This window comes from Corvus brachyrhynchos, unplaced genomic scaffold (genome assembly GCF_000691975.1).
Source record: "Corvus brachyrhynchos isolate BGI_N302 unplaced genomic scaffold, ASM69197v1 scaffold279, whole genome shotgun sequence".
NCBI classification, from domain to species: Eukaryota; Metazoa; Chordata; class Aves; order Passeriformes; family Corvidae; genus Corvus; species Corvus brachyrhynchos.
The window spans coordinates 4,077,589-4,105,251 of NW_008246060.1; the positions used below are offsets into that span (position 1 = coordinate 4,077,589).

The 27,663-nt window shown below is 41.6% G+C and overlaps 1 protein-coding gene across 10 annotated transcripts in view; it reads left to right on the forward strand.

Annotated features, from left to right (window-relative positions):
- Positions 1-27,663, forward strand: part of FAM13C (family with sequence similarity 13 member C) — a 126,776-nt gene that overhangs the window by 52,076 nt on the left and 47,037 nt on the right. For 8 of the 10 annotated variants that reach the window (XM_017746404.1, XM_017746403.1, XM_017746409.1 and 5 more), the window contains exons 7-9: positions 16,732-16,770; positions 21,639-21,695; positions 23,363-23,561. In XM_017746404.1, coding sequence (XP_017601893.1) covers positions 16,732-16,770; positions 21,639-21,695; positions 23,363-23,561 — 295 coding nt within the window. Of the gene's footprint in view, positions 1-16,355; positions 16,771-21,638; positions 21,696-23,362; positions 23,562-27,663 lie in introns of those variants that run through there. The other 2 variants (XM_017746411.1, XM_017746406.1) reach the window with 2 other exon arrangements.

Genomic DNA, 27,663 nt, shown 5'->3' on the forward strand with positions numbered 1-27,663 from the left:
CCCCATGAGTGATGAACACATTTATTGAACACACTTATACGTCAGGATGCCTTCAGAAAGCAGGAACAGCACCTGAGCTCCTGAATAACTCTTTCAGTTCTAGGTCATCTCCAGCCAGGGGATGACTTGGCTGTGTTTCTGTTCAGCAATGTCTGTCTTAGAGCTCGACTGTGCCTTGTAAAAAGAATGAGAGACTGACTGAAAAGTGCAGATTTATGCATATTGCATTTGGTGAAAAAATGAGCCCCTAACTTCCCAAGTAATTTTTCTTTTACAAGATCATTGAAGCATTTCTGTAGTGTTTGTGGGCAATTGGGTGTCGCTAAACCAAGAGATGCATCTAGAGCCCTAATCCTCCCTTGTGTTGAATTAGGTTACAAACTGGAGCAGTTTAACAGGAGAGGTCAGGAGAGATGAAATCTCTGCAGCCCAGAGTTTGGGGTGAATTTGGAGTTAAACAGCTGAAGTTTGTATCCACACTCCAGGACAGACAGATTGAACTGTGGCTCCTGGTATAATTTGTGCATGGATTATGGGAATGGTAGGAGGTTGAGGGGCTGAAAGAGAGGGGGAGAGTTACTCTAAACAGGGTAAGAATATATTTTCTTACTTTTTCCTTGTAAATCCCTGCATGGACAATTTCTTATTTTTTTCTCTTTAAAAAAATCTGCAAATGGAAATGTTTTATTTTGGATAAAAATAGGTACTGTGTTGGTACTTTTCACTTCTTTTTTCATCAGTTTGTCACTGATGACTAAGTGATAGAGTTCTGAGAAGTGTGGTTTTAGTTTAGCTCTAGAAACCCATGCAAGGTTTTCTCTTAAGCAGGTAACATCAAGGCATGATTTATTTCTGTCCCCTGGTTTCATCTGCCCATCTGTCCTATCTGTTTAGCCTCTATCATTGCAGATATGAATTTCTTCCAAACATTGAACATGCCAGAATTTCTGCTTCTGTTTTAAACTGAAAGCCTACAACATCTGCAAATTAGAGCTGGCAATAGGAGAGAATGAATTAAAATGAAATTCTCTCTGTGGCTGATATAAATCACAGTATAAATCTTATACCCATCTGAGGTAGTTGTACATGAAAAAGTCTTCATACAATCCTGTTAAGAAATGACTTTTTTTTTTTTTTTAAGTCAAACTAGTTTTTATCACATCCAGAAAGGAAAATGGGTGCCCAAAAAAAAAAAACCTGTGGTAATTTTAATTTTAATCTGAATTCTTATCAGTGCTGTAATTATTTCTAATTGTTTCAAACTCTCAGAGGTTGTTATAAACTGTACTCCATAGAATATTCTCAACCCTAGAGTACTAGCAAACTGCCAGAAGATCAAAATAGGCACAAGAAAATAAGTCAGTTTTCCATACAATTAGCATTAGTTTTATCATGATTTGATGCAAATAAGAACGGCATACATAATTATACATACATTATACAACCAACTGATCATTTGCACATGCAGAAATGCACTTTGATGAAAATAAAAACAAAGGAGAAATGCAGATTGTGTTTTCTTGTTTGCATTCGTTGCTGTCTGTGTATCTATTTCCTAGGCTTGGAGTCCTCACTCTCTGGGGTGCTGAGGTTAAAGAGCAGTCCCTGGACTTGGCTCCATGGTTGGAATTTCCAGATGGCTTTTTATGGTCGAGCATCAATTCAACGAAAAAGATGGCATAACATCCCTGATTTTTTTGAATGGAAGGCAAAATAAATCAAGCATATTTGCCAGCCCAAACCTCTGCTTGGAATAATTAGTTTGCAAATTTTCAGAGATCCTGCAGCCTATTTTTAAATATAGCTGGAAATGATGTCAAGCAGGGCAGTGTCTTTACACTGCACAGTAAGAAGGGGTCACTCACAATATGTCTCCTCTAAACAGTTTGGTTTGCAGGACTTTATTACAGGTTTTGGAAAAAAAATGGATTTCTCTGTGTCTATAAATACTGGAAAGATAAATTACCCTGGCTCTTATCAGTACTTCTTATTCTAGTCTAGTATTTCTGTTATCATAATTAATTCAGTCTGTGCTTATGGGAAACTTATCAAGATTCAGTCTTTTCGTTTCTCTGTCTTCTCTTTTTCAAGCTCAACACCAGACTGATTTCCCTCTCCTCTGTTTTCTTTCAGTGCCTCTTCTCACCCCACTTGACCAATTCAGGTTCCATCAGCCTTCTTGACAACCATGACCTGAGGTACTCGTGCTCTTTTCAATCTTTCAATGGGTTTTATTTCCGCTCACGCTCAACAATTCATTAACTTTTAATTTTTTTCAGGTGTAAGAGCAGTGCTATTTCTCCTTTTTTTATCTTGTCCTTAGCCTGGCTTTGATTCCACAAGTCAAAAGGCTTTTTAACATGCATGGTGTGTGGAACAAGGGGCGCTTTAGCAGGTTGTTGACCTGGTATCAGTAAACCAGAGAGCATCAGCACGTCCCTGCCAGGCAGCCACCTTTTTTTTTGTCCCCTTCAGTATTCTTAGACTGATTTTAAAGGAAGCAACACCACTTTCTTCATCCTTTCATTTATGACTCCAGTTCTTTTCATTTTGATCTTACTTTGAATAGCAACTGGAAAAAAATCTTCAAGCTCATATTCAATGTCTAGGGATTTAGCAAAGTCATGTTAGAAACAGTTCAAAGCAGTTCTATATGAAGTTGAATTCAAATAGTGCTGATATATTTTTAATTTGTGTCTGTGTGAGTAATAGAAGGAAGGCACTTTGCTATGCAGATGCTGGTATCTGAAATGGATTTACATGGATGTTTTATTAGATTAATGACAGGTTTTGAGATACTCGTAGCTGTGTGGTTGTTTTTAATCTTACAACTGGGTGAATTCTGAGGTCTTGCTGACCTAAGCAGTAGCAACAATTATATTCTGAAAACTGTGCACTGTGGAACCTTATATAGAAACACAGATGTCTGGATGGTGGTTGGAGTTATGGGAACTATGTGGTTCTTCAGATTCCTAGGGTGTTTCATGGCTTAGATGGCTGTTCTGCACCAAGAAATGGACTGTGCTGTCTACATCAATGCTGCAATGACAATTTAAAATGATGGCAGTGGTCCTACACAGGAAGCAGACTTCGTGTTTGTCTCCTTATCACTTGTGGAAGAACCAGGCAGTCTGCTTATAGATGAGAAGTTTTGAGCCTATTTCCTTAAAATCTTTAATTACGGAGGAGACACCTTAAGTAACAACTTCTAAGATTTGTCCTTCTGAGTGCCTGAGGAGACCAGCAACTTTGCAAGTGGGAGATGAGGTGGGTGAAGAAAATACGATGACTGTGTAGGAGACAGCAAGGCAAATTCAGGGTATCTGTACAGAACAGCAGAACTTTCTGTCGCAGAAGGTTAATTCAGCTCTGCATCTCCTGGGAGCTCCATGGTGAGGAGTCTCCCATCTAATACGTGGATGACTCGGCAGCTTTCCAGGGAAATGCCTGGATGAGGCCTGGGACTGAGTGTTTCTGGATATTCTGTGCACATCTCAGGCCTGTGCCGTGGGAGCAGGGGAGCTGCACTGCTGATGGTGAATTCCTGTGTAACTCTCTGTATGACAGAGATCAAGAATTAAGAGCAAGGGTAGCTGCTGTGACTTTTCCTTTGCACGTTTGCAGACTGTTGCAATGCAGCCAGGTAATAAAAGCCTGTCTGGGTAGTTGGCTGAGGTCTGCAGGAATTCCTCGTTATCTCTCTGAAATTCGTAGTAATTCTTTCATATGTATGTACAAAGTGTTCTGTGTGTAATTTCACTGCCATGGGAGGGAGCGTGTCCCGACCTTACTCTGGTTGTGCACTTGTGTTGCTGTGAAAAGAGATTGCTGCTGATAATAAATATTTCATTTTGTTAAGACTACTTTTAAACAACATCTGAAAAGGTCACTATTTTTGAGATTATATCTTAGACATGTGCTTCCAGTTTTGTCAAACTTTTCCTATTTAAGTGGAAAGTTATTTTTTGCACAGAGCAGAGGACATTATGAAAAATGTTGGTGATTACTCATTTCAAGTGGCATCAATGTTGTGACTCACTCTTTCATGGGCATCCTTCCCTACATTCATAATGGATTTTGAAAATTGGAACTGGCTTCTGCCAACAAAATGAAATATTAATGAATGCAGGGTTGCATAATACAGTTTTTGCATAGTGTAATTTTTCCCAGGAAATGAAATGACCACCTCTTAAAAATAAACTGGGGGAAATGCCTTATAGTCTTATTTTGCTGTGAGCCAAAAGGTATTTGGGTGAAACCTTGAATATCTGTGCATTGGCGTATTTGTTGTATACAGAGGCTCTGCATCAGATTTGATGCATCAGATTAAATGGTTCATGACAATGACTGCTGCATTAGCTGTAATCATTTAATCATCCTTTTGAGTATGGAACAGTTCCAGATCTGTCTAAAAGTATACACTGCACAAGCAAGGGAGTGAGGATGCTGAGGACAGTGGAAAACCAGGAGTCCATCAGCACATGTAAGTAAACAATTTCTGAAAAAAATGACATGGAAACATTCTTCCAGACAGCAGACAGAGATGCTTGACTGATCCCTCAGCTCTTGTCAATCAATCCATGAATCAGTCAAATTGTACTTTATGTATGGATTAAATTTAATCTGCCCTTGGTTACTGCCTAACCCTTGAAATGACAGCACGAACCTTTTGTTGTTACCTAAGGCTGTAAGTAGGGATTTGGGTCAAGGCCTTCAGCAACAACTTGGGGAAAACAACTGGATTTTCCACAATCAAGGGAAGGGTAACAAATAATAGCAAAGCCCATTAATCCTCTTTTCCATTAGTGGCAATGTCAGATAAAGCAGCTTAGTGACTCTTGAGGAATGTTACATGGATGATTTATTGCATGTGTAGTTTTAGATGTAGTGTAATTTTGAAACATGGTACCTCTACAGACTCACCAAGAGATAGAGTAGAATAGCAGATGAATTACAGCACCATATAATGGGCAGTTTCTGTACCTCTCTTCAGCTGATTTCCCAGCCTTTTCAGTTAGTTCTGGCTCCTTTGGGTGGATATGAGCCTCATTTGCTGCAGAGGCTGACAGGACACTTTGTGGTAACTGATGAAATTAAAAAAACCCTTTCTTTGATGATGCACTTGGAGAATGGGTTTCATTTGGTTACTTTTCTCCTGCCTGTTTCCTGTTTGCTATATGACTGTTTACAAGAATGAGCTAGTAATAAATTAGTCTACACCACAGCACAGATGTCAAGAGTAGTTATGGTTTTATAAACATTTTTAATACTGGGGATTCATTTTAATGGCGTATAAGGAGGAGTACTTACCCTGTATTGAAGAGTGGGCTGATAATGAATGAACTCTAAACTTCCGTCTCTATTACAAATTTAACATCCCTATTGATTTAAAGATGCACACTGCTTTATGCCAGGAGATGACTGTTCCTCAAGTTCTCCTTAAAAGCACTGCTGTTCCTGACCCCAGCTGCATTTGCTTCTGGGAGAGGCCTCAGCTACTTTTTTATTCTGCTGGAAATTCACTGCGCAAAACGAGAATGTGATGGAGCGATGAGCGTTGTGCACCTGCAGGCCTGGTGCAGGCACTTGACAGCAGCATGACTCAACCCTCCATCCTCCCAGCTTGGCATTCAGCTGGATCTGCCTTATGTTTGACTAAGAAATAATCTTCTAGGTTCTAGACAAATGCATCTTCCTAACACTTATTTACTACGTTTTATTTAAAGCTTTAAGATACATTTATGCATCGTAGTGGTTTGCTTAGACCTGCACTGTGATTGTGCTTTGGTACTCACTTTAAAACAGTGCAGTGCAAGGCAATTGAGGAAGAACACGCAGAAAGGATTTCAAAACTGGTTCTTTTTAAAAAGAGAGCTGTTAAACAGGTTAGTCAGAACTGTGAGTCACCCCAATTGAGTCATGCTTACTTTTTGGTGGCTATAGATTATCTGGTTTTCCTGTTTCTCCACGAAGCTGTGAGTAATGCTGTGGTAAGAACTGTACTGCTTTGGAGAATGGGTTTTCCCTGCTCTGCCAGAACACATTTATGCACTGGGCAGTTTATAAAGTCATTCTTTGGCCCATTCTCTCAAAACACTTGAGGGGCTGGTTGCATGATACAAGTGATGACAAATGGGCCAAGTGTACCATTGAGGGGAGAGAAAAGAGAGCAAGGGCCCTCACTACCAATCCATGATTGCCACCACTTCTGTGGGGTTAGTAGGAAATACTAATAGTTATCCTGGTTGGCATTATCCCTTTTGCACCCACAGGAACTTTGGGGTAGTTAATCAGAACAGAGGAGATCTGTGAGGACCAGAAAGAACGAGGGGGTGGGAGACAAGAACAAATATGCCCTGAGATGGTAACTGGGTTGGTGCCTCAATAACTGTTGGAGCCGAGTTTGGGTATGTTGGAGGATTTTTTTTCTATATTTGTAGTGAGCATGCATCAACACAGCTGTAGTGTTAGGCATAATCCCAGAGCCTTTACAACCATCATCCCAGACACTGAATTAGCAGTGTATGTATTGGCCAAGTGCTTTCAGCTTGGTGGCTACCTAAAATTAGTCTTAAACTGTGTAGGTGCTTAAATGTGGGTTTGAGAGCCTGGATTTGGGTTAGAGAGTGTAGGCTGTAGTTCTTCAAACTTCAGCATAGAGAGGGAAGATATTGTAGCTCTGAATATTCCTGAATATGCCTACATTTAGACTACAGTATTCATTGCTCTTTTTTAATAAGTACTGTCAGCATTTTTGTTAACATAAAAGCAAGATATCCTTTCCTTGTAACCTTTTAAAAAAAAGATATTACAGTCAGATTTTAAAGGATTATTTATTATTTTTCACTGGCTCTGCTTCTGAGAATTTTTATAAAGACTCTAATTCTCTCTAAAGATGGATAGCTCACCTAGAAATAGAACTTTTTTCCATGATTGGTATGTTTCTGATTGATGCTGCAGAACTGCTAGATGGAAAATATTATTAAAATTAGAATGAAAATGTCTTTCTTGTATTTACAACTCTCTCTGAGTAGTGTAAAACCAAACCCAATTTTCTCTAGTTTATCAAAGGGTCAGGGGACTTACAATTTGAGATAGAAGATGTGATCATGTCATTAAGAACACTCAATGTGCTTTACAAGAAAGGATTTAAATGCTTTAAAAGGGAAAAGTAATTTACTCTGCCCTTTTGAGAAAGATAGCAAAGTGGTAAAGCTGCTTTCTGCATAAATTTCTTTCCTACATGGTTCTGCTTCCTTTCAGCAGATCTATACTGGAAATATTCAAGTCACAAATAGTTTGCATTGGAACCAAATTTATGTGAACAAGGTCATTTGTTTGGTGTCAGCAGTTGTTGTGAAGTTGCACAAGGTCTTCCCAGAGAAAATGATTGCCTTCAGACTCTTTTTGAATCTTAAAAGCTGTTGCTAACCTGGGATGAGAACATATTCAAACAAATAACCGACTGAAAGGGAGAACAGTGCATTTTATAACTGAAGGGCTGAGTGCTGCCCTCTGTGTGCGCTGCAGCCCTTCAGTGAGCTGATTCTGGACACCCCTGTGAGATGTTCTGAGTCAGGAGAAGAAAGGTCTTCTGCTAAGTCTTGTTAAGTCAGGTTTGTCCTGGTCCTTGGAAGAGGACCTCCTCTTAGGAGTTGGAAACAAATACTGAATTAGTCACTGGGAAGAGAAGTGGCTGTTGTAGAAGCTTTCTGTGCTGCCAAGGACAGTAAATGCCCTGTGGCCTGGCTATGTCAGGACTCAGATCCTGGGATCTGGGGCAAGAGACTCCATGGCCTGAGGAAAGGGGATGTCCCAGTGGTCCTGGCACAGGACGTGTCTGCAGACAGGCTTGGGCTTGGTGCTATCTCAGGACGCCCCTGAGCAAGGGAGCCAAGCCAGCCCACAAGATAAACACACACACACACTTTAGCAGGAGGCAGTGCAGCAGGAGAAAAAAAAGGCAAGAGCACAGATGGTGTGTGGTTATGGGGATATTTCCTCGGCTTTGTGCAGAAATTAGGTCCTGTGTTCCAGTGACTGCCACAGGTTCATCTCCTCCCCAAAGTACCACTATACAAAAGAAAATCCTTCTAAGTAATGAGAAAATAAATTTGAATATGTGTATAAGACATTTATGCTTCATAACATGTGCCATTTTCTTGTATTTTCACTAGGGTTCTGGTTTTATGCCACAAAGTTGAATATTATGTAAGAGGATTTTATTATTTAAGGACGCCCCGGAGCAAGGGAGCCAAGCCAGCCCACAAGATAAACACACACACACACTTTAGCAGGAGGCAGTGCAGCAGGAGAAAAAAAAGGCAAGAGCACAGATGGTGTGTGGTTATGGGGATATTTCCTCGGCTTTGTGCAGAAATTAGGTCCTGTGTTCCAGTGACTGCCACAGGTTCATCTCCTCCCCAAAGTACCACTATACAAAAGAAAATCCTTCTAAGTAATGAGAAAATAAATTTGAATATGTGTATAAGACATTTATGCTTCATAACATGTGCCATTTTCTTGTATTTTCACTAGGGTTCTGGTTTTATGCCACAAAGTTGAATATTATGTAAGAGGATTTTATTATTTAATTTCTGTAGAGTGTTGTGACCAGTCCTGGATGTTTTACTGTGTTGAAAAACACAATGTGCTGAGAATGTACATTTGGGTGAAATACAATTTCCTCTGTCTTTCCCTCAATATAAAAGAAAAAAATACTTGGCTTACTGGAAAAAAAAAACCAACCCAAAACCAAATCCAACAAAACCAAAGCAACCTAAAATATATTGAAACTTAAACATATTCTCAGCCTTTGGAAGAACAAACTTATATTTATGCTGAGGAGCTATGGATTGCCCTGTTAAATTAGAATGGTACATGGTAGGACACAAGCACAGATCATAAGCCTGGATAGAAATAGAAGCCAAACAGAGGAGGACTACTTGCTAGGAGAAGAAATTAAAACAGCAAGGTAGAAGCTGAGCAGGAATTGACCACTGACTGTGGCTGCTAATATTTGGTGGCTTATTCACTGCATTTTGGTGAAATACAAGTGCAGGGGAATATAGTATAACTGCTGAGACTTTTCTGATGTCAATGGATGATGATATTAGAAAAGATAATGGCCTGAATCAGTGGGTTTCAAATGTCACTGCCTACACATTTTAGTAAATAGTAATTCGGAAAACAGCTTGGAAAAAAAAGTAGGATTTGTTACCATGCACTTTTCATGGCAGAAAGGAGAATGAGCAACTGGAGATTTATAAACCCCCACAAAAATGGATGAGCTAATGCCCAGAAGACCTCCCTCAGTTGCCCATCATAACTGTGTTTTACATTGGGACTGTTTGCTTATATTTGATGGATTTATTCTGGATTTTTCTTGTACCTTCCTATTATGTTCCCCAACATGAGTTTCCTTTCTTTTGTCTACCACATTATTTTCTTTTCTGACTTGTGGGCAGCTTTTCCTCTCTATGAGATTAAGATGGCTGGGAAGAAATATTATGTCTGAATTGACAGCCAGGAGTAAGTTGACTAAATTCAGCTCTTTGTAGGATTTTTCCATGGCTCAGAATAAACTCCAGAGGGGCCTGTGAGAAGCTGGATCTGTCTCGGGTTTATGTTTATATGATGCGTGTAGCAAGTTCAGAAAAGAGCATATAAATAAACACATTACATCAATTTTGACTTAATGACATCAGCTTCTTCTCTGACCATACTTGCCCTTGAAATTAATAAGCATTTGGCAAAGAAGTAACCAGATTCAAATGTATAAAAATACTGACTGCAGTGAATGGGGTTAAAAACCTCTCTGTGGGATCCCATGTCTTGTATAGTTGCATCTGATGTGTGCAAATGGAGATTCCTTGCTTTTCCCTGTTTCTGATGGAGGAAGTTAAATTCACTGCTAATCATCCCTGTGTTACTGTTCTTTTTCCAAAAGAAAAGTAGTTTTGGTTATTTATTATGACACAGGAGACTTAAGTTACAGGTTTTACTTTTGTAACTGCATTTATTGCTATTCTCTTTCTGAACTTCAGTCAGCATTCCCAGTGTCACACAAACAGTAGTGGGTATTCAGAGTTCTCTAAATGTGATCTAAATACATAAATAGAAAGTAGTTTGTTAAGTGGCATAAGCATCATATAATGGTGTAGTTTTACATTTCATGTTTTGGGTTATTTTATACATTAATACTTCATAATCCGTCTGTATCAGTTAGATTTTCCTGCAGTGCAACAGAAATAGAAAATAGGAAGTAAGCTCTTGAGAAAGAAATATTCAAGGGCTTGGATGTTCTGTCTTCATACCCAAAATTCAGGCACATCAGGTCACAGGGGCCAGTCCTATTGGGCTATAAATACTGTGGGCAACAGGCCCTCTGGTACAGCTGTCCAGCCCTCTGAGAGCAGCCTGTGGGTGTTTCCTGCTCGTGGTCAGAGGGTAGAAACACCCATGAAGGTTTTGTAAACTAGAAAGAGGCAGACAGATTGCAAATCTGTCTTTCATGTTAGCTGACCTGTCCCTTAGATATCAGTAGGACTAATCAGTGAGGGTCATGTGGTGCACAGTAATGCCTAGGGGGAAGGTCAGGTGTCCTCTGAAAGCACGTAATTGCTGATAATGGAACTCTTTGACAAAGCTAATTAAAGAGGTTCTCCTATATGTCACTAAGATCTGAAATTAGACAGCAGTTGCTTTAGGTTGGTTTTGATACATGTCTTCTAGATTGGTATTGATTTTGTTTTGTATCATTCTGGCTTCTCTGCTGCTGGGAAGATAAAGCTCCAGGTGAGGCAAGGTAGTATGAGCTGGTCTGCTAGTTACATGGAGGAGAGTGAGCAAGATCTGCAAAGTACCTCGTAGGTGAGTGCATTACTACAGGCAGATGTGCAAAAACACAAATACTGAAGCCTTTGAGGTTTATGATTCTGTGAATGGATGTTTGGAATGAACATAAACATAAAAATTAAAGATATGTGTGTATTTTTCCTCATCTTGCAATGTTCAGAGGAAAAACTGGTTATGAATTAGTTCTGTATTGAGTCTAGCCTGACTGGTGTAAACCTGCTGGAAATAGTTTTGTCATCTGTGACGGTATTAAACTCACTGCAGCTGAGTAGTAGCTCAGTCAGTAGCACCACTTAGGCTGGTACAGCTGGGCTTATCATGCAGCCTTGTGAGTGCTGGATAATGATCCTTGGGCATCTTTACAGCGATTTTCAGCAGAGCTGATGGGACTCCATAAAACAACTTGTTATTTAATAACAAAATTAGAGGCACGGTTCTGTATTTCCAGCTTAGCACTCTTCCTCAGACCAGAGGCCTGTATGGAATCAGCTGATACTGGTTAAGCAGGAAACCAGGAGTGGTGTAGCCTTCCAGCAGAGCTTGGTGTGGGCTCCCTGCCCCAGCAGTTGGCTGTGCTGGTGGCAGCTCTCCCACTGCCACTGTTGGTGCTTGCTCAGGTATGTGCACCTGGGCTGCAGAAATGTAATCCAGTGATGGGACTGTAGTAGTCCACAGTCTGCACAAAACTGTGTAGCTCCATGGTAATTTTCCCTTTAAAAGAGCAGGGATCTGTACCTTTTGAGCTACAGGGTAGATGGGCCCCCCTCAGTGCAAACTTGGGTGTGCTATGGGAGTGTGTATGGGATTCATGGGCCTGCTGCTTAGGAGGCTTGAGCCAGGAATTCTGTGCAGTTTGATTGCTCACTGAAATCTCTTCAGAAAATACACATGTTCACAGACCTGAAGGTCTGTGCAGGTGCTCAAAGTTTTACCCAGCCCAACAGAAAGGCACCTTATGGGTCTTCCCTGGATTTCATTATGACAACTGTGTCTGCACCTACGCTCAGCTGGAGTCTCTTCCTGTGTGAGCCTGTCGGCTCATTTTAAGACACACAGCAAGATCAACTGAGTGCTCTTTCCCCCAGGCTCCCCCCTCTCAGATGATGTCCTAATTAGGTCACTAAGAAAATCAAAGATGTAGAAACTGGATTGAGGGCTCACAATCGGCTCCTACATATAATTGCTGTATTTTAGTTTAATTTCTCCTGAGATGTTTGCTGATGTTTCAGAGAATGTTGCCCATAAAAAGGCAGGCTGCTCATCAAGAAAGCAAGTCGGTGAACACATGGGTATTTTGAGCCGCAGCATGTAGCACTCAGTATTTATCACTACAGGAGAGAGCATGTGACTCCTCTCTCACATGGCAGCTCCTTGGTTTATGTCTTACAGATTGGAAAATAGCAAAATATCCTGCAGGATCGCTTTTGAAGAAAGGGAGAGGCACTGGAGCGATCCACAGTGCTAATGTTTTGCTGTGGAATGATTCCTGCCCTTATCCCTCAAGCAAATCCTGTGTGTGGGAAGACAACAGACTTGCTGAAGTCCGAACTGAGTTCCTGCTAAACAAAAGTCAGGAGTGGTGGCCTCAGAAGTAGCAGTGTGACCTGCCAAGGAGGCATATTCAATCTTCTCCTCAGAGCAGTGGAGCTGTGTTCTGTCCATGGCAGCAAATGCTGTGCATGCCAACAGGCGGGACTCAGTGCACCTCCTGGTTGGTACAACTGGAGAGAGGTGAAGGACAGCTGGAGCACTTCAGGGTATTGTTTCTTGGCAGGAGCACACATGATCCAAGAAAAACAAATTTGCTCAATATTTTTATGAGTCTCTGAGCTCAGCTAGGTCTGGCAGGGATGACTTGACTTCATCCAGAAAGACAGTAGTGGGGAGATCATTCCAAGTTTCCCTTTATTTGGGTAGTGGAACATGAGTAACTTCTTCCCCGAGCTGGAGGGCGTTGCCCTGGGCTCCTCATCCTGCAGTGTGCGTCACACTGCGCCTCTCACATCCCTCCAGGGTGCCCGGGGCAGCTCCCTTGTATGGCCTGACTGCACTGCAAATTATAATTGCCTTTGATGCAGCAATTCCAGCACAGGCACTCTGGACTCTGTGGAATAACAAATAATAATAATAAAAAATAGTCTGGCAATAAATGCTAATCACACCCTGTAGGCTTGCACTGAGTTTGTCATTAGGTAGTAGATATTACATGCAGAAATACTGACTTTCCCAGAACATTAGAGAGTGTAGAGTTCTTTGTAAATGTGTAATTTCCCCTTTAAAATACAGTTTATTTCCCAGTACAAATTCTTCATTATTCTGTAGTTCTGAGGTTGAAAGGCCTCATCATTTGTCTGAGTCAGAAATGCCCTTGAGAGAAAACAGTCATTTAGTGAAATGAGCAAATTCTGGAAACTGAGGCAAAGGTTCTGTTCTGCAGGTGAACCCAAAAAGCCACAAAACCTGCCGGGATGTGGGCGTGGGAGGTGGGTTTAGACACTTTTTAGACAACTGCAGCTTGGAGAGCTTCTTATTCCTCCTTTATTAATGACATTTTGCTTGTTGTGCTCTCCTGTTCTGCTGAAGCCAGAACTGTTTCTGCCCACTTTTGTCTCACTACCTCTCTCTCCTTTTGCAGTCTTTGTAGGGCACTCACTGCCAGCTAATGCTGTTCTGAGCTTGTGAACATATAATTTATGTTGAATATTGTGTCTGTAACTTGCAAAACCAAGCTGGATGATGTGATTCCTGTTTCATTCTTCTTCCTGACCTAGCAGTACTTCTCCTGATGATACCAACCAAATAAAGAATGGAATTTCTATGACAATCTATTTGTCAGCCATAAATAGGCAATATATTAGTCAAACTTCCAATCTTAGTGAACAGCAACATATTTCTGAATCTTGGTATCTCCAAAATGTAGGTAGATGTTTTCTTTGGGGATCTCTGACATTTTTGTTGTTAGCTAAGGGCTGTCATGTGATGTTTACATTGGCTTGATCAACATTTGGCAAAAGAGGGTAAGAATAAAACTGGGTATAAAATGGGAAGCTTTTCCACAGAAAAAGTGTTTTTTCATAGACAGGATTTGCAAAAATATGAATCACTAAAACTGTTCAGTAGAAATAAGGAAAAACTGATTTTAAAGCCTTTATTTTCAAAATTTCAGAAATATGTATTCTAATGAATTTAAAATAAAAAAATCCTTAAAAGTTTATCTGCTATTCAGTGGGGAATTTCAAAGCTTACTTCACACATAGGTGTAGCTTTATTTTCATTGAGACTTCATGATGATGACAAGCCTGGCATGTCATCTGAATGTGGTGATGAAATACATCTGGCACTGAGAATTTCAGTGTGTTAAAGAGTGATGTTTCACAGCATTACAGCCCTAAATGGCTTGAATGTCATTACTGAAGAAAAGGAGGTAACAGCAGTTTTAGGTTTTCTCCGTGCGTGGGACTTAGAAGGAAGCAGAGATGAAGGCTCAAGTATCTTTGGCTCTCCCTTGTGAGGCCAGAGGCTCTTTGCCTGCTCTGGTCTCACCCCAAGTATGTGGATGGGAAGCAGGTGGAAGAAGCTGGGGTCAGCCAATAGGGCCCAAGTCAACATCGCTGTTGAAATGAGTGTTTGCCCCTAAAGACAAATTATTTCCTTCTGGTAAAGGAAGAAAAGTAAAGTTATTGTGAGTCTACTGCAGTTCCTCTCTTGTGTTCCCCAGGAGCAGGGTGGCTCCATTTATCTGACTGGGACATTGCTCTGAAACAGGTTCCTGAGCTTGGCTGGACTTTACTTATGAGCATTTGTTAGTATTATTCCTGTTTGACACGAAATTTGGTTTTTGTTGAATGGTTTCACACCCTCACAAGAAGAGACTCGTCATTTACACTGATCAAGTGCTATCTTTAAAACTAGTGGAAGTCTGTGTAAAGAGCTTCCCTAAAGATATAGCAATCGCTGCTCAGCACCAAAGTCTAGACAAACAACAGAAAAGTGATGATGCTTTAAACTTGGTCTCAGTCCAAAGCATCCTTGTCTTACAAACTAATCTTCAATCATGTTATCTTATCAGTAATAACATCAAAGCCCCGCAGTGTGTTTGCAGTGAATTTGCAGAGGAATAGACCTTAACTTATGCACCCACAAATGGAGAAGTCCTGTTTGTAAGAGCACTCTCCATTCACTCCCTTTCTTCTGTGGGTGAGTGTAGGTACCCAGTCCTTCTTTAAATTCTACTCTAGCCAAGCTGTGATGCTTATCAGTGTGATTTTGTGATAAAATGTAGTGATTCCTCCATTACACGCTTGAAGTGCTAGCTGTGAACCTAGCCTGACCATTGAAAATCAATGGCCAAGAGTCAAGCACTTAAGCATTCTGGAATATATTCATTAAAAATAATATCACTTATTTTTAATGACACTACTTATTGACCATGTAAACTGAGCTTTTGAGTCCCACAACCTCTAGAAGCATACCTTTGTTCAGTTGCTGTCCTGCAAATAGAATAGCAATAAAGAAATTTATATTTGTATGGTCAGAGCAAAGGAACTGGAAACAGGAGGAGAAAAAAAATTTGAAATTTAAGTTTTAAAGCAGGATTTATCTGCTAACCATTAAATTTAGCTTTTCTGTTCACTCTTCTCTCACAAACCCTGCTCTCTGTAGGGCAGAAGTCCCTGCAGACTGGCTGTGATATTCTGATCCCCAGGTAATTCATGTCATTAAACACATTGACAAATGTGTACCAATATAAGAAAGAAAATAGCAAGCAGTGTGTGCGAGCAGGTAGGGAGGCTGGGACGAGGTGAAGATGCTTTGTTAGTGCTGTTGGTGAAAGAAAAGCGATTGTCAGGGCTGTGATTCCTGGCTGCCACTGCTGCCTGGGAATGTGTGTCAACACCACGCAGAGGCACAAGCTGCTGCTGCGGGGAGGAGGAGGAGGTGCCTCTCTTTATCCCCGCTCTGCTTGATGCTGGCGTCTCAGAGATGCCTTTGTCACAAACAGGAGTGCTCACAAGGCGTTGTTGTCTGCATTGCTTTCTCTCCCCCAGCCCAAACAACAACAAAATCCCATCTCTGCTATGTAGCAGTGAGATTATTTGCTGGTTGGGGTTGTTTTTTTTTTTAATTTTTGCCGCTGTAAGATTTCAGGATGATCCAAGATTGTATTCACTGGATTTGAGGGGTGTTGTTCCAGGGGGAATTCCACTGCTGCCTCAAACCCAGCAGTTTGCAATATCCTGAGCTGACCCTGCTGAATGTATTACGTCAGGTCAGAAACACTTTGTTGCAGGAGCACAGCAGCTCTTCCTTTCACAGGAATGGTTTTATCTACTGCTTGCTGTTAGCTTCATAACCTTTTCCTACTTGAACCGTCCTTTCCGCCAATTTTTTTTTGTAGAATCTCTTGGGGTTTGCCCATGAGCTGAGTATGCAAGAGACCACTAAACAAGAAAACCTCCAGACAACTTAGCTGGGCAACCCTATTTAAGTAATAAAACCCCCTGTGTTTGATGAGCCAATTACACAGAGCAAGCATTTAAAGGATAGAATGCCAAATGCTTGTTTGTAAACCTAAGCTTTTATTAGCAGCATTGTTACAGCTGTCAAAGATTGTGATCTGAGGTCTACCTGCACCCCTGCCTGAATTCTGAGTGCTGCTGGATGGGCTTTGTGAGTGTTGTAGGACTAATCCCTGTGGTTCCTTGATTACGAGCATGTGCAGAGCAGCCCAAGGTAGAGCTGTGCATGTAGAGCGAGCACACAGAGACGTGCTTAGCAATGCCATGTTTGTGCATGTGTTCCTACAACTGAGGAAGATACAGGGAGCCTGCCTGCCTTGCTGATTTATCTGATGTTTTCTTGTTTCTGTTTCAGCATTCAGGATAAGTCCTTCAACACGACAGCTTTAGCAGAGTAAGTGAACACTTTAAAAATGTCCTTATTTTTAAACAAGAATGATGAGTTTAGGTACCGTACAGAATAATTGTAAGTGGTATGTGAGAAGTCCCAAGCTATCTGTCATATATTTTGATTGTGTTTTCAGTAATCTAAATATATTATTGACTGTATGGGAAGGATTGCATAAAGCAGCTGTCTTTAAATGCTCTGTGACCATTTAGCAGTGAAATACCTTTCTTGGGAGAATATGTACTGGGTGCACATCACACATGTTTAAATGCATGATTTTCAGTGTGGGATAAACCTCCTGTTAAAATATTGCTCCTTGCTAGTACTGATGATCCCATCAAACACAAGCACGTCTGTTTTCTAAGGACACATGGTCTCTACTTACCACAAGCAGTTTTAGGAAAAAGAATTATCAGCAAATATTTAAAAATATATTATTTACACAGGCCAAGTACCAAAGACGTCATTTCTTTGTAATCAATTACATAAACTCCTTAGAAGGCCTTTTGTATATATCATAATCATAAGGATGTATGTGTTGATTTTTCTTGCTGTTTTACAGAGACAACAGAACAAGGGAGGACATTAGAAAGTTAGAAAGGCAAAGGCTCTAGGAACTATTGCACATGAAATAGTCTTTGTCTTATTTTAGTCTAAACCACTTCAATATTGGTGTTCTGTATATTATTGTTTTGCATGCTTTTGATTGTTTCAAAAGCTTTTGGGGAGGATTCTGCAGCAGTAAGGTGCCAAGCTGTTTTTCAGGAGGAAAATGATGTATGGATTTGTTTGTATATTAGGTGAGTTTTACACTGCTAAAATGCTCATAATTTAAACCACTCTGGCTGGACAGTGAGCTGTTTGCTGAGTGCTGTGGGAACAGGGTACATTCTGAAAGCAGGCCAAGTTGTAATCATCTGAGCCATCCCTAAGTGTTGTCATAACCACTACAGGAAAAGTAATATTTCAAAGGGATCTAAGGAATTTCCCTCCCTTATGCTGCTTTGCTTTATTTTCTTATATTTCCTTGCTTTATTTAATATTTAAATTTAGTCACACTTCTTGTGGGACTTGTGATTGGGGCAGATATGGAAAGATTGCACTGAAACTAATAAATCATGGAGGGGTTTTTGTTTGCTTGTATGCTTGTTTGTTTTCATTCCCTGTGTTCCTGTTAGTTAAGTGATGAATTGTGGTCTGTAAAATTCTGGGTTGCTCCCCCTTCACAGAGAAATAGCCAGACAACAGGTAATACATTTTTCATATTTTTTTCTTCTTCCCTTTTCTCTGCCCCAAAGTACATCCATTGTTTCCTGTAGAGATTCCGCTGGAGCGACCCCCAGGCCTGCCTCACCCCTGAGGTTTCTGGGACCTGGGGGTGATGGCTTTTCTCTGTGGGGGCTTCATATTAAACCCAGGAGGGTATAAAAGCTGGGAGTGTGATGCCAGCCCTGCCCATGGGGAGATGGAGAGGGGTGCAGGGTGAGAGCCAGCAGAGTGGCAGAGCTGGGCTGGGCCAGGCCTGAGGGCTGGATCTCCCTCATTTCAGCTGTTGTTGGTTCTGGTTTGTGGGGTTTTGTGTTCAATCTTATATTTCCAAACAAAGGGGTAGAAACGTGCTTTTAGAAAACAAAGCGAGTGAACAATGACATCTGAAAAGCATTGTCCAGTTGAACAAACTTGGTTTCCAGAGTTGCCCTTCCTAGGACTCGTTTGGAGCCTTCCCCCAAATCTTGTTTTTGAGAGCTGCTGAGGATACACAATTCTTACTGATTTCAGCACTCATTGTTTGTGTTGGCCATCTCTGAACACAGATGAAAATAGATTTACTTTTATTTAGCAGAAGAAAGAGAGAGCTTGCCATGCAAATTTAGACATCGTCATTTAACAGTTTCTGTCTTTATTTGTGGCAAAGGCAGGGCTTCCTGAATGATGTAAAGCCAGTGGCACAGCACTTTCAGGAGCATTTCTCCAGCCAAGGCGAGCGCCTGGGGGTGTGAAGCTCCCAGCAAGCCATGCATGCAGCCTGGTTTGGGAGCTGTTCACGTGAGCAGCTGAAAGGTCAAATCAGCAAAAGCAAGCAGCTTCCACACTGCTCTGAAATGGCTCCTATGGGAAGGTGAAAATGGAAGAAAGTTAAAGAAGCTGATCCCAGTAACCCAGAGACCCTGGAAGAGACACAGAGGCAGTACTATCCAGAGGCAGAGCAACACTCCGTCTAGGCTGGGATCCCACCTCTGACCCAGCTCTGGCCCATGCCATAAGATGGATAATGGATGTACTTACTTTTAAGAGTCATATCCATCAGTCAGTAGCTGGATTGGGCACTGAAGGGAAAGGATTATCATCACTGGTTTTGTCAAAAGACAGCTCCTACCCCATGTAAGCTTCAACCCATTTGGATTTCTGACCTGAAGCTGTTGTGGCATATTCTTGGATGGTTTAGGAGTGAGGAAGATGCTGCTGCAGTTTTTTGGTTGGTGGGAACTCTCTCTGCTACACAGCCACACACTATCAAAAAACCTACCAAACTCTTGAACATCACCCTATCAATTAAATACAGCTACAGCTGGACAACAAGACAAGTTATTGGTGAGAGGAAAGGAAGGTGTGCATGTTTGTTGTGGTATGTGCAGACAAGTGGCATGAACACAGAAGGTGCATTTCTTTAAGAAACCAAGGTAAAACTACTCCATGTTTTAATGATGGCTATTTGCACTATATCAAAAATTCATCTTTTTAAAAGTCCTGCTGTGGTCCTAGCCTCAAGCACTCTTGTGTGAGTGAGCTCTCAGCCTCCTGGTTATTATTTATTCTTGCACAGACAAAAATGTCTGTTGGAAATTTTAGAGTGTGTTGCTTCTGAACTTCCTCATGATCTTTTAAATTTTGTGATGGTCATTGTATTCTCTGACTCATTATTGCTTATCTTTCCTATCTACTGCCATCCAGTTACTCAAATACATTTTGTCACACTCACTTATGTTGTTTACAAGTTGTGTCTTGTTTTATGACTTCTATCAGTTGCTGGATGCTGAGTTAGGACTTCAGCTTCTCGAGATCACCTCCTTACAGTCAGCTCAGCTCCCCCAGTTAAGGAGTGTGCTCACACAGACTGGGCTGCTGGACTTGTGCTCAGCCATCCCTTGTCCCTCCAGAGAGTGTTCCCCATTGCCAAGGTGGTCCTTCAGCACTGAAGTCTGCCAAGTGAGGTGACTGGTGAGAGGAGGGGGGAGTGAAACTGGTGGCAGAGCTGCTTCCTCCCACTTCCTCTCTCTGAGGCACACGCAGGAGGGAGACTCTGTCCCTTTAGGGGATCCCTGGACTTTGCTGGCCATGGCTTGGCCCATGGTGCACACCCCATCTGGTGGCACCTTCTCCTTCTCCTGTGTCTGTGGTGGGAGCTCTGTCCATCCAGCTCCGACCTCGGCACTGTCTCCTCACAGTGCATTTTCTTTCTATTGTTTCCTGCCTCTGAAATATCCCATCTAGTTCTACAGCCAGGATCCTGGTTCCTTCCACCCTGGGCTTCCTTATTCATACCCCAGTGTGTCCTGTGCTCACACCTTACAGGGATAGGCCAGAGGGGAAGGTGTGACTGACATCCAGAGGCAACCAGATTTCTACAGGGAGTTTATACATTTTGCACATCAACCCCTGTCTTCCACCCATCACCCCACTTTGCCATGTGGGGAAAGCTGCACTCATGGCAGGAATATTGTGTGATTAGAGGGATCTGCCACTGTTGTTCTGTGCTCCAGTTGTGAGCAGCAAATTCTTTCATGCATATGCTGATGTATTCAGGAAGTGTAAACACTTGAGTGGCCCTTTAAATATTTTCTGCTGCAGTCTGGCTTTTGATATAGACACCAGCAGAAGACTGGTGGGAAAGAGGAATATATTAAAACTCTTGCCATCAAATTGTAATGCAGAGCTATGAATGTGTCACTTAATGTACTCTTCTAAGTGGGGCAGTTCTCCCAAAATTTAACAAGTCAGCGAAAGTACAGGCTGCTTCGCCCATAATGAAGAGATTCCTCTGCCAGAAAACTTCAAGGGATCCAGGCCTCCTTAGTGTCTGTGCCCTGTGAGTATGAACTGAGGGTGAGGAGAGGGCCCCAAATTTACCCCAGCAATATCAGGCTGGGTGTTGGCATATTTTAGGAGTGCATGCTTAAGGATGCATGTTTGATTGAAGAAAGACTGCTTGTGGGCTTTGCAGGTAAATCATCCTGCAAAGTTCAGCCATGCAGCCACAGTGTCATGTTCAGCCCTCACTGCTCGTACTTTAGCATATTTACTCCGACTTCTTTTGATTAGGCAGCCTTAGGACAATTCTGTTGTTTGTAACTTAAGGGGATGTAATTGATTATGATTGTTCAGGCATCTTAAAAAGTACTGCTAATTCACTTTTTAAGACTAGCTCTCACTTCATAATTTACTTGGGGATTCTTTTTCCTGCTGCACAAAGGGTGACTGCTCTATGATAGTTAATATTTTTGTGAGTTTGAGAGAAAAACATCCTTATTTGTATCTAATTATTTTTGGGATTAATGTGAAGTATACTATAAGCAATTAGAATACAGAATTTCTCGTAATTTTCCCATACTTTTTATGGTAACATCTGAACTCCTTGTAATTATTTCCATTTGTCTGAAAATGTTATACCAAACTGTGCACACTTAACATCTCAAACCCTCTTCTTCCTCTGAGATTTAGACTATCATGGAGCAGCTATGGCATTAAATGACCCTAACTAAGCTGTGAGGAGAAGAAGAAATGTGTTTATACTTTGAGCTGCACTGTCATGCTATTAAAAGCTACATTTCTGCAGCTGGCAGAAAATGAGCAATTATCTTGTATTCATTTTCAAGGTGTGACGGGTATTCAGACTCTGTGCATGAAGATCAAGCAGGCAGTTCCAGTCCCAGGTATTCTCCTATAAACTTTGTCTGAAATCCATTGGCAGCAAATGCAGCTGTGACTGCTTCTGTTAAATCATTAGAAAGAAGCCTTTCTTCTCAAATGAATGCAGAATTTCTGGGGCATTGCTGCAAAAGCTGTTAGTATTTCTGGGGAATGCATAGTTATCTTGTATACTTTTGTGTGATCAATATGATTAATTACTGTTGTTATTATATAAGTAAATATATTATGATCTTTATTCTTAACTTCATATACTCCTGTCATTCAGATGCAGCTCTTATGTTTATACACTGGATTTTACTGTACAGCAGCTGATACAAAGCAGTAATAAGCAGAGTTTTGCAACTGTGCAAGGATATGCTCATTGCTGAATGTGTCTGGGAAAACAAATCCTTCCAATTGTAATTTAACTGAAGTATTCTTGAGGCATGCCTCTCTCATGGCTATGTTAGCACATATTGATTTCTAGGGTATGCAGCTTAACCTTTCAGGAAGATTTTAATATCAGATTATACCTTAACATTAGCAGCACTTTTGCACATTGTTGGAGTGCCGATGGGCTTTAAAGCTGTAACTCTAACAACTGCCTTGGGGCACACTTGGAGAAGGCATGGGCAGCAATGGTGTTCAACTCCATAGGCACCCTGCAAGCATCCATCTGGATGCTGATGGGCCACAGATGGAAAGTGAGTTTGGCAGCTCAAAATCGTTAGGAGAAAACATTGAACTAACAAGTTATGCTTTCTGAAAAAAAAAAAAAATCTCTGGGGGATTTAATTCAATGGCCCTTGACTCCCTCAGCTGTGGAAGTTTCACACCAGGAGAGCTAACCCTTAGGATGTTACCAGCTGAAGCTAACATCTGAAATCCCACCTGGAAACTGAGCTATGGCCAGGGATTTTGGAGCAGCAAAGCAGCCCAGCTCGTGCTGCCAACTCATCAGGCAGCCTTGCCTTCTGCATTGCGGTAACTTCATGGCGCCGTGGAGATGCTCCCGGCGGAAGGCACGAGACCAGGCTAAGGCTGGAGTGACTGGGTGTGGATGAGTCCCCCTGGAAAGAGCTTGTACCTTGTAGTCTGGGTGGGGATTGAAAATACCTGTCCCAGATCCCCGACTAAGCATCCATGAGTAACAGTGTCTGTTTAAGCCACCAGGTGTGCTCTTACACAGGAGGAGGTTTTCTCCAAACTGGGAGCACGATATTTGTCCCTTCCAGCCAAGCACATCTCCGGCTGTTCAGACCGTACTTTGAACGGCTTGCACCCTCCTTTTGTCCAAGGGCCCTCAAAGCCAGAGACTGTCCAAAGGGAAGTGTGCTGTAGGGACGATTATTGTATGTGATGATATTTTTGTGAGATTACAGTTTACTGTGAATCATTGGGTGGGGGAAGTCTTGTGCATGAAGAAGACAGTTTCAGATTTTATTTGGGGAATGTGTACTGTGGGGCTGAAGCCCAAGAGTGCCTCTAAAGCTAACATTTAAGTAGCTCCACAGTTGAGTGTGTAATAATGCTAACAGTAGTTTAGATCCGTTACTGATGTGCAGACCACTAAACTTAGTAAAAGCAATACGCCATGAATAGCTAGGAACTTGTTGCTCTTCTTCTTTCATAATGTTTTGACAGGTGTCTGAAATCCTGCCTGATGCATTTCAATTTTATTTTCTTACAGAGACGATGATAACAAAGAAAATTACCCGGACAACTCTGCTGTCTTAGAGGAAAGACAGCTGCCTTTGCAAGATACCCAGCAGCACAAGCAGCAGGTTGTAATTGACTGCGCTCTAAAGCCTGAAATGGGCAACTTAAAGCTGAGGAAACCTAAGCCCATTGCAAAGCTAGAAAATGGAAAAAGCCATGAGGAAAGTCAGGTAAAGAATTAAACTTACCAGGGATCAGTTTGTGGCACAATGTCTGAACAACTTTTGAAATGCAAAGATGGACTCCCTAGTAATTCATGTGATTTGAGACCCCACAATAATCTACCCTGATTTCCAGGGACCTGCAGTCTGGAACCTTCCTGTAATACCAGACAATTTCTTCCAGCCAGGGAATTGCAGGGAGGGTTGTGTTGCAACTGCTTTCAGCAGTGAGTGGAGAGCCTAGCTGAAGATGTGCAAATATTTCTCTTTAGTTTTCCTGTGTTTCCTTGCACCAAATATAAAAACTTGGTAGCTGCAGCACTTGATTAGATAGCTTCTGTTTTGTTTGTTTGATCAAGGATCTCTTGCACTGGCATTTTGGCTGCCAGTAGAGAGATTTCATAGTTTCCCTTCATCTTCTATTTTCTCATATTTAAATAGTAAGTCTGTAGCAGTGCTCCCCGCCCCCCATCTGCCTAGGCTGAGTTGTGGGGAGCAGAACCATAACTTTTGTAAAGGGTGTAAAGGAAGAGTAGAAATGAGGAAGCTTCTGCTGCTGTCTCTGGAAACACATTTGCAGTGTTGACTCTAGAATTACCCCTCTCAGCAACTGCTGAAAAGGCCTCTGTTCTTCCCTGGTGCTTCCCAAGTCACGTTGGATGTGTGGTGTAAGGGGTAGAGCTCTGGTGCAGATTTAACCCCTCAGCTGGAAACATTTCATATCCAATATTAGTGTTGGTAGATTTGTTGTTCTGCAGTAGGCACAAGGCCTGACATCTGTAAATACAGATGTCTGTGTTTACATAAAATTGTGCATACCCAAATACAGATGTCTGTGTTTCCAGCTCTTCTTTGATGTATGATGTATGTGGCTACTTTTTGTCTCTCCTCCCGTCCAGGTTGTGGATAGAAATTTACAAAGCTCTTTCTGAAGTGCTTCAAAGCCATCATAGACTAGGATTTATTTTGGACCAAGTTTAGAATGGGATTTCATCATTTTAGACAGAATGTCTTACCTTCTAAGTGAGAGCTATCCTTCTGAATCCCTGAAGGAAAATGAAAAGCAAATGGCATCCCAATGGCATCACAGTCCCTTTCAGAATATCATATCAGACTCTTGCCCTAACCTTCCTGCCTGTTCTTCTGGAGCTCATCCCAGAGACAAAGCAGTAACTGGGGGTTTTTTTTGCAACTGTACTGCATTACTAGGAAATATTATTTAACCTGCAGAGAGATGAGGTGTGCATGTTTATCAGCTGAACAGAAAAAATGATGGGAATTTTGCCCTGTGAAGAGCAAGTAGAAGCAGATCAGGAAGAACAGTCATGAAGAAGCAGTAAACAGGGCAAGGTCTGTCTCATAGGTCATCTGTTGCTTTTTCAGCCTCTTCAGAGCCCCCTGTGTGTGTCCTGCCTGTACCCCTCACCCAATGAAAGCCAACACAGCACAGATTTGCTGCTCTGTGACATTTTACAGGGCCCCAAGGGGTTAACTGGAGATGGTGATATTCTTTCATGGGAAACTTTTTGAGTATATAATTAGACTGCCATAAAATACTAGTGCAACTTAGGTATGCAGCCTCTGGAAGGAAAAACGGTGCCAGGCAGATAATTTTCACGTGACTCAAGGGCTTGAATTAGGAAGGACAGAAGTGATGGAACCCTGTAACTGCATGAACCTTCCTTGGTGAAACCCCTTGCCACCAAGCCATTTGCAGGGATAAATGATGTGCTCCCAAGCAGCTGATGCCCATGTGACAAACAGCATTTTATGAGCACATGCATTTATGAAAGAAAAGCATGATGCACTGTACATCATGATTAAACTGTTCATCCTTGTTTTCGTGGGATTATTGACAGAGCGCTTTTCCAGCAGTCTCCTACTTCCCCAGCCGGACTTCCCTGTGGCATCAGAAACAGGGACACCAGAGCAGTGACAGAGTCTCTGATAAAGGTGTTGCTGATAAGCCAAGGAACTGTTTGCTATTCACTCCTATGTGTTACAAGCCCATGAGTTGCTTTTACAGAGAATTGTCCCTTTAAAATTAGAAGAGGCTATGGGGAGATGAGTAAGTTTGCTGCATGTGTTGGAAGGATTAAAGTCTGTTTGGATGGGAACCATTTTCCTGTGCCTTTCAGTTGTGAGAATCCAAGGGGTTTCCATTGCAGAAAGGTCCCTGAGGGAACAGACCACTGTGATCAAGTACAGGAAAGATGGCCTTCTTGGGGATTTTGAGCTTCACAAGGCTCTCAGTCAGCTGAAGTGTGATTCCTGATATTTTTGGCACAAGTACAGCACTGTGCTCATGTGCCCTAGGTCTTCATGAAGAAAAGGTTATTAGATTTACACTGATGATTAACAAACCCGAGTGTAATAAAAGAGCAGCATCAGGTGACTTCACTTGACCACTCATCAGATGACAAAATGCCAGCAGAGTAAAGCTGTACTTTGCATGTTGCCTGCAGTTATTTCCATGGGGGCAGGAGCTGGCTCTGGAAGCACCTGTAACCTTTCCAAACAAAGGGGAAGAGAGGGAGCTGCTGGAATGCGGCTGCACCGCTGCACTCCAGCTCTTTGGTTTCCTCTTTCCCATGGTTCCAGGAGCTTCCTTAGCAATTCTGTAACACTAATCTATAGAAAATCAAATTAATTAGGATTTATTTGACTTCAAGAGGTGAGGAAGCATATGTCCAGAACATACTCCAGGGAGTCAGGGTGAAAACAGATGGTAAGAAATAGGAAGTCTTGGTCAGGAACAGAAAATCTGCTTTCCTTGCCCAATCCTTTCTCCTGTCACTCACCTTTGGTGCACAGTCATGAATATAGATTCTTAAATGAGTCATCCTCAAATTCCCTATTGATACTGAGACATATTTATAAAAGGACATTAAACTAATAGCTAATAGGCAGAGACAGTAAAAGTTCAGTTTTAAGGTCTTATAATCAAGGTAAATACAAAAATGAAATGGTGGCTTGACAATCAGTGCCTAGAGATGAGAATGCTGAAAAGTGCTGAGTTAAGTTTAGTGTTTTGAGTATAAATGAAGTGGGAAAATTGCTTGGGTGTCAAAGAACTTCCAATAACTTGATACTAAAACTGTGATTTTAAGTGCACAGTAATCAAAAACTGGAGGTGATGTTGACACACCAGCTGCACAAACCTGTGAACTCATCAGGCAGTCTGCAAGTTTTGCTTCGGATTCTGGGTATACTCTGTTTATGTTTGTTATGATGCAACTTCATTGTAGAAGTCACCCTCTTTAGTGAAAAAGAAACAGAAATGCAGTAGAAGATGGGACTCTGCTGCTGGTGCCTGTGACACATCAGGATTTCACTGCTCTTTAGAAAGAGGTTCCATCGAGGGTGTTTCCCTGGTGTTACTGGTTAACACACTAATGACATGATTTATCAGCAGCAACAGGGACATAAAAGAGAAAAAAAAATACATAAGCAACCCGAAACCACCCAAGTCCTCAAGCATCAAGCCTGCAAGCAAGGGTTTATTGCCAGCACATGTTCTTGTCCTCAGCTTTCCCCATCATCCAGCAGAAAGCACCTGGAATTGCCCTGTTCTCTCTGCCCTGCAAGTTCCCATCTGAACAATCCTATCCAAACTTCTGACTTCCATGCATCCAGCAAAGCTTTGGAACTGCAGCAAGGTCAGGTACATTGCTTTACCAGGGAAGGGAACTCTGTTGTTTCGCAGAGCACATTGTATTTTAATTTTTAACTATTAGACTAAAATATTGGATTACAAAAGCTAATAAGGACGTAGGGAAAAAGCCTCACTTTGATTATCACATTTTCAAAGATCTCCATTAACTTATTTCATTGCAATGCAAGGGAAATATTACAACCCATTCTATAGGTAAGGAAATTAGGATGTGTCAAACACATCTTGCCACAGCCCTACAACTGGTTTTCAAAAGCTTCGAGTTAAATGGATACTTTTTGCATTCCTATTCTTTTACTCAGTTTTTTGGACTAAATTGCCTTTTTTATTTTCTGTGTAGCAGATTGGGTGATGTGACTTTTTTCCCCCTCACTGCCTTTCTCTCCTCCCAGAGTAACACTCCATTCACAAAGCTACACATTTTCTAGGGAAGGGAAA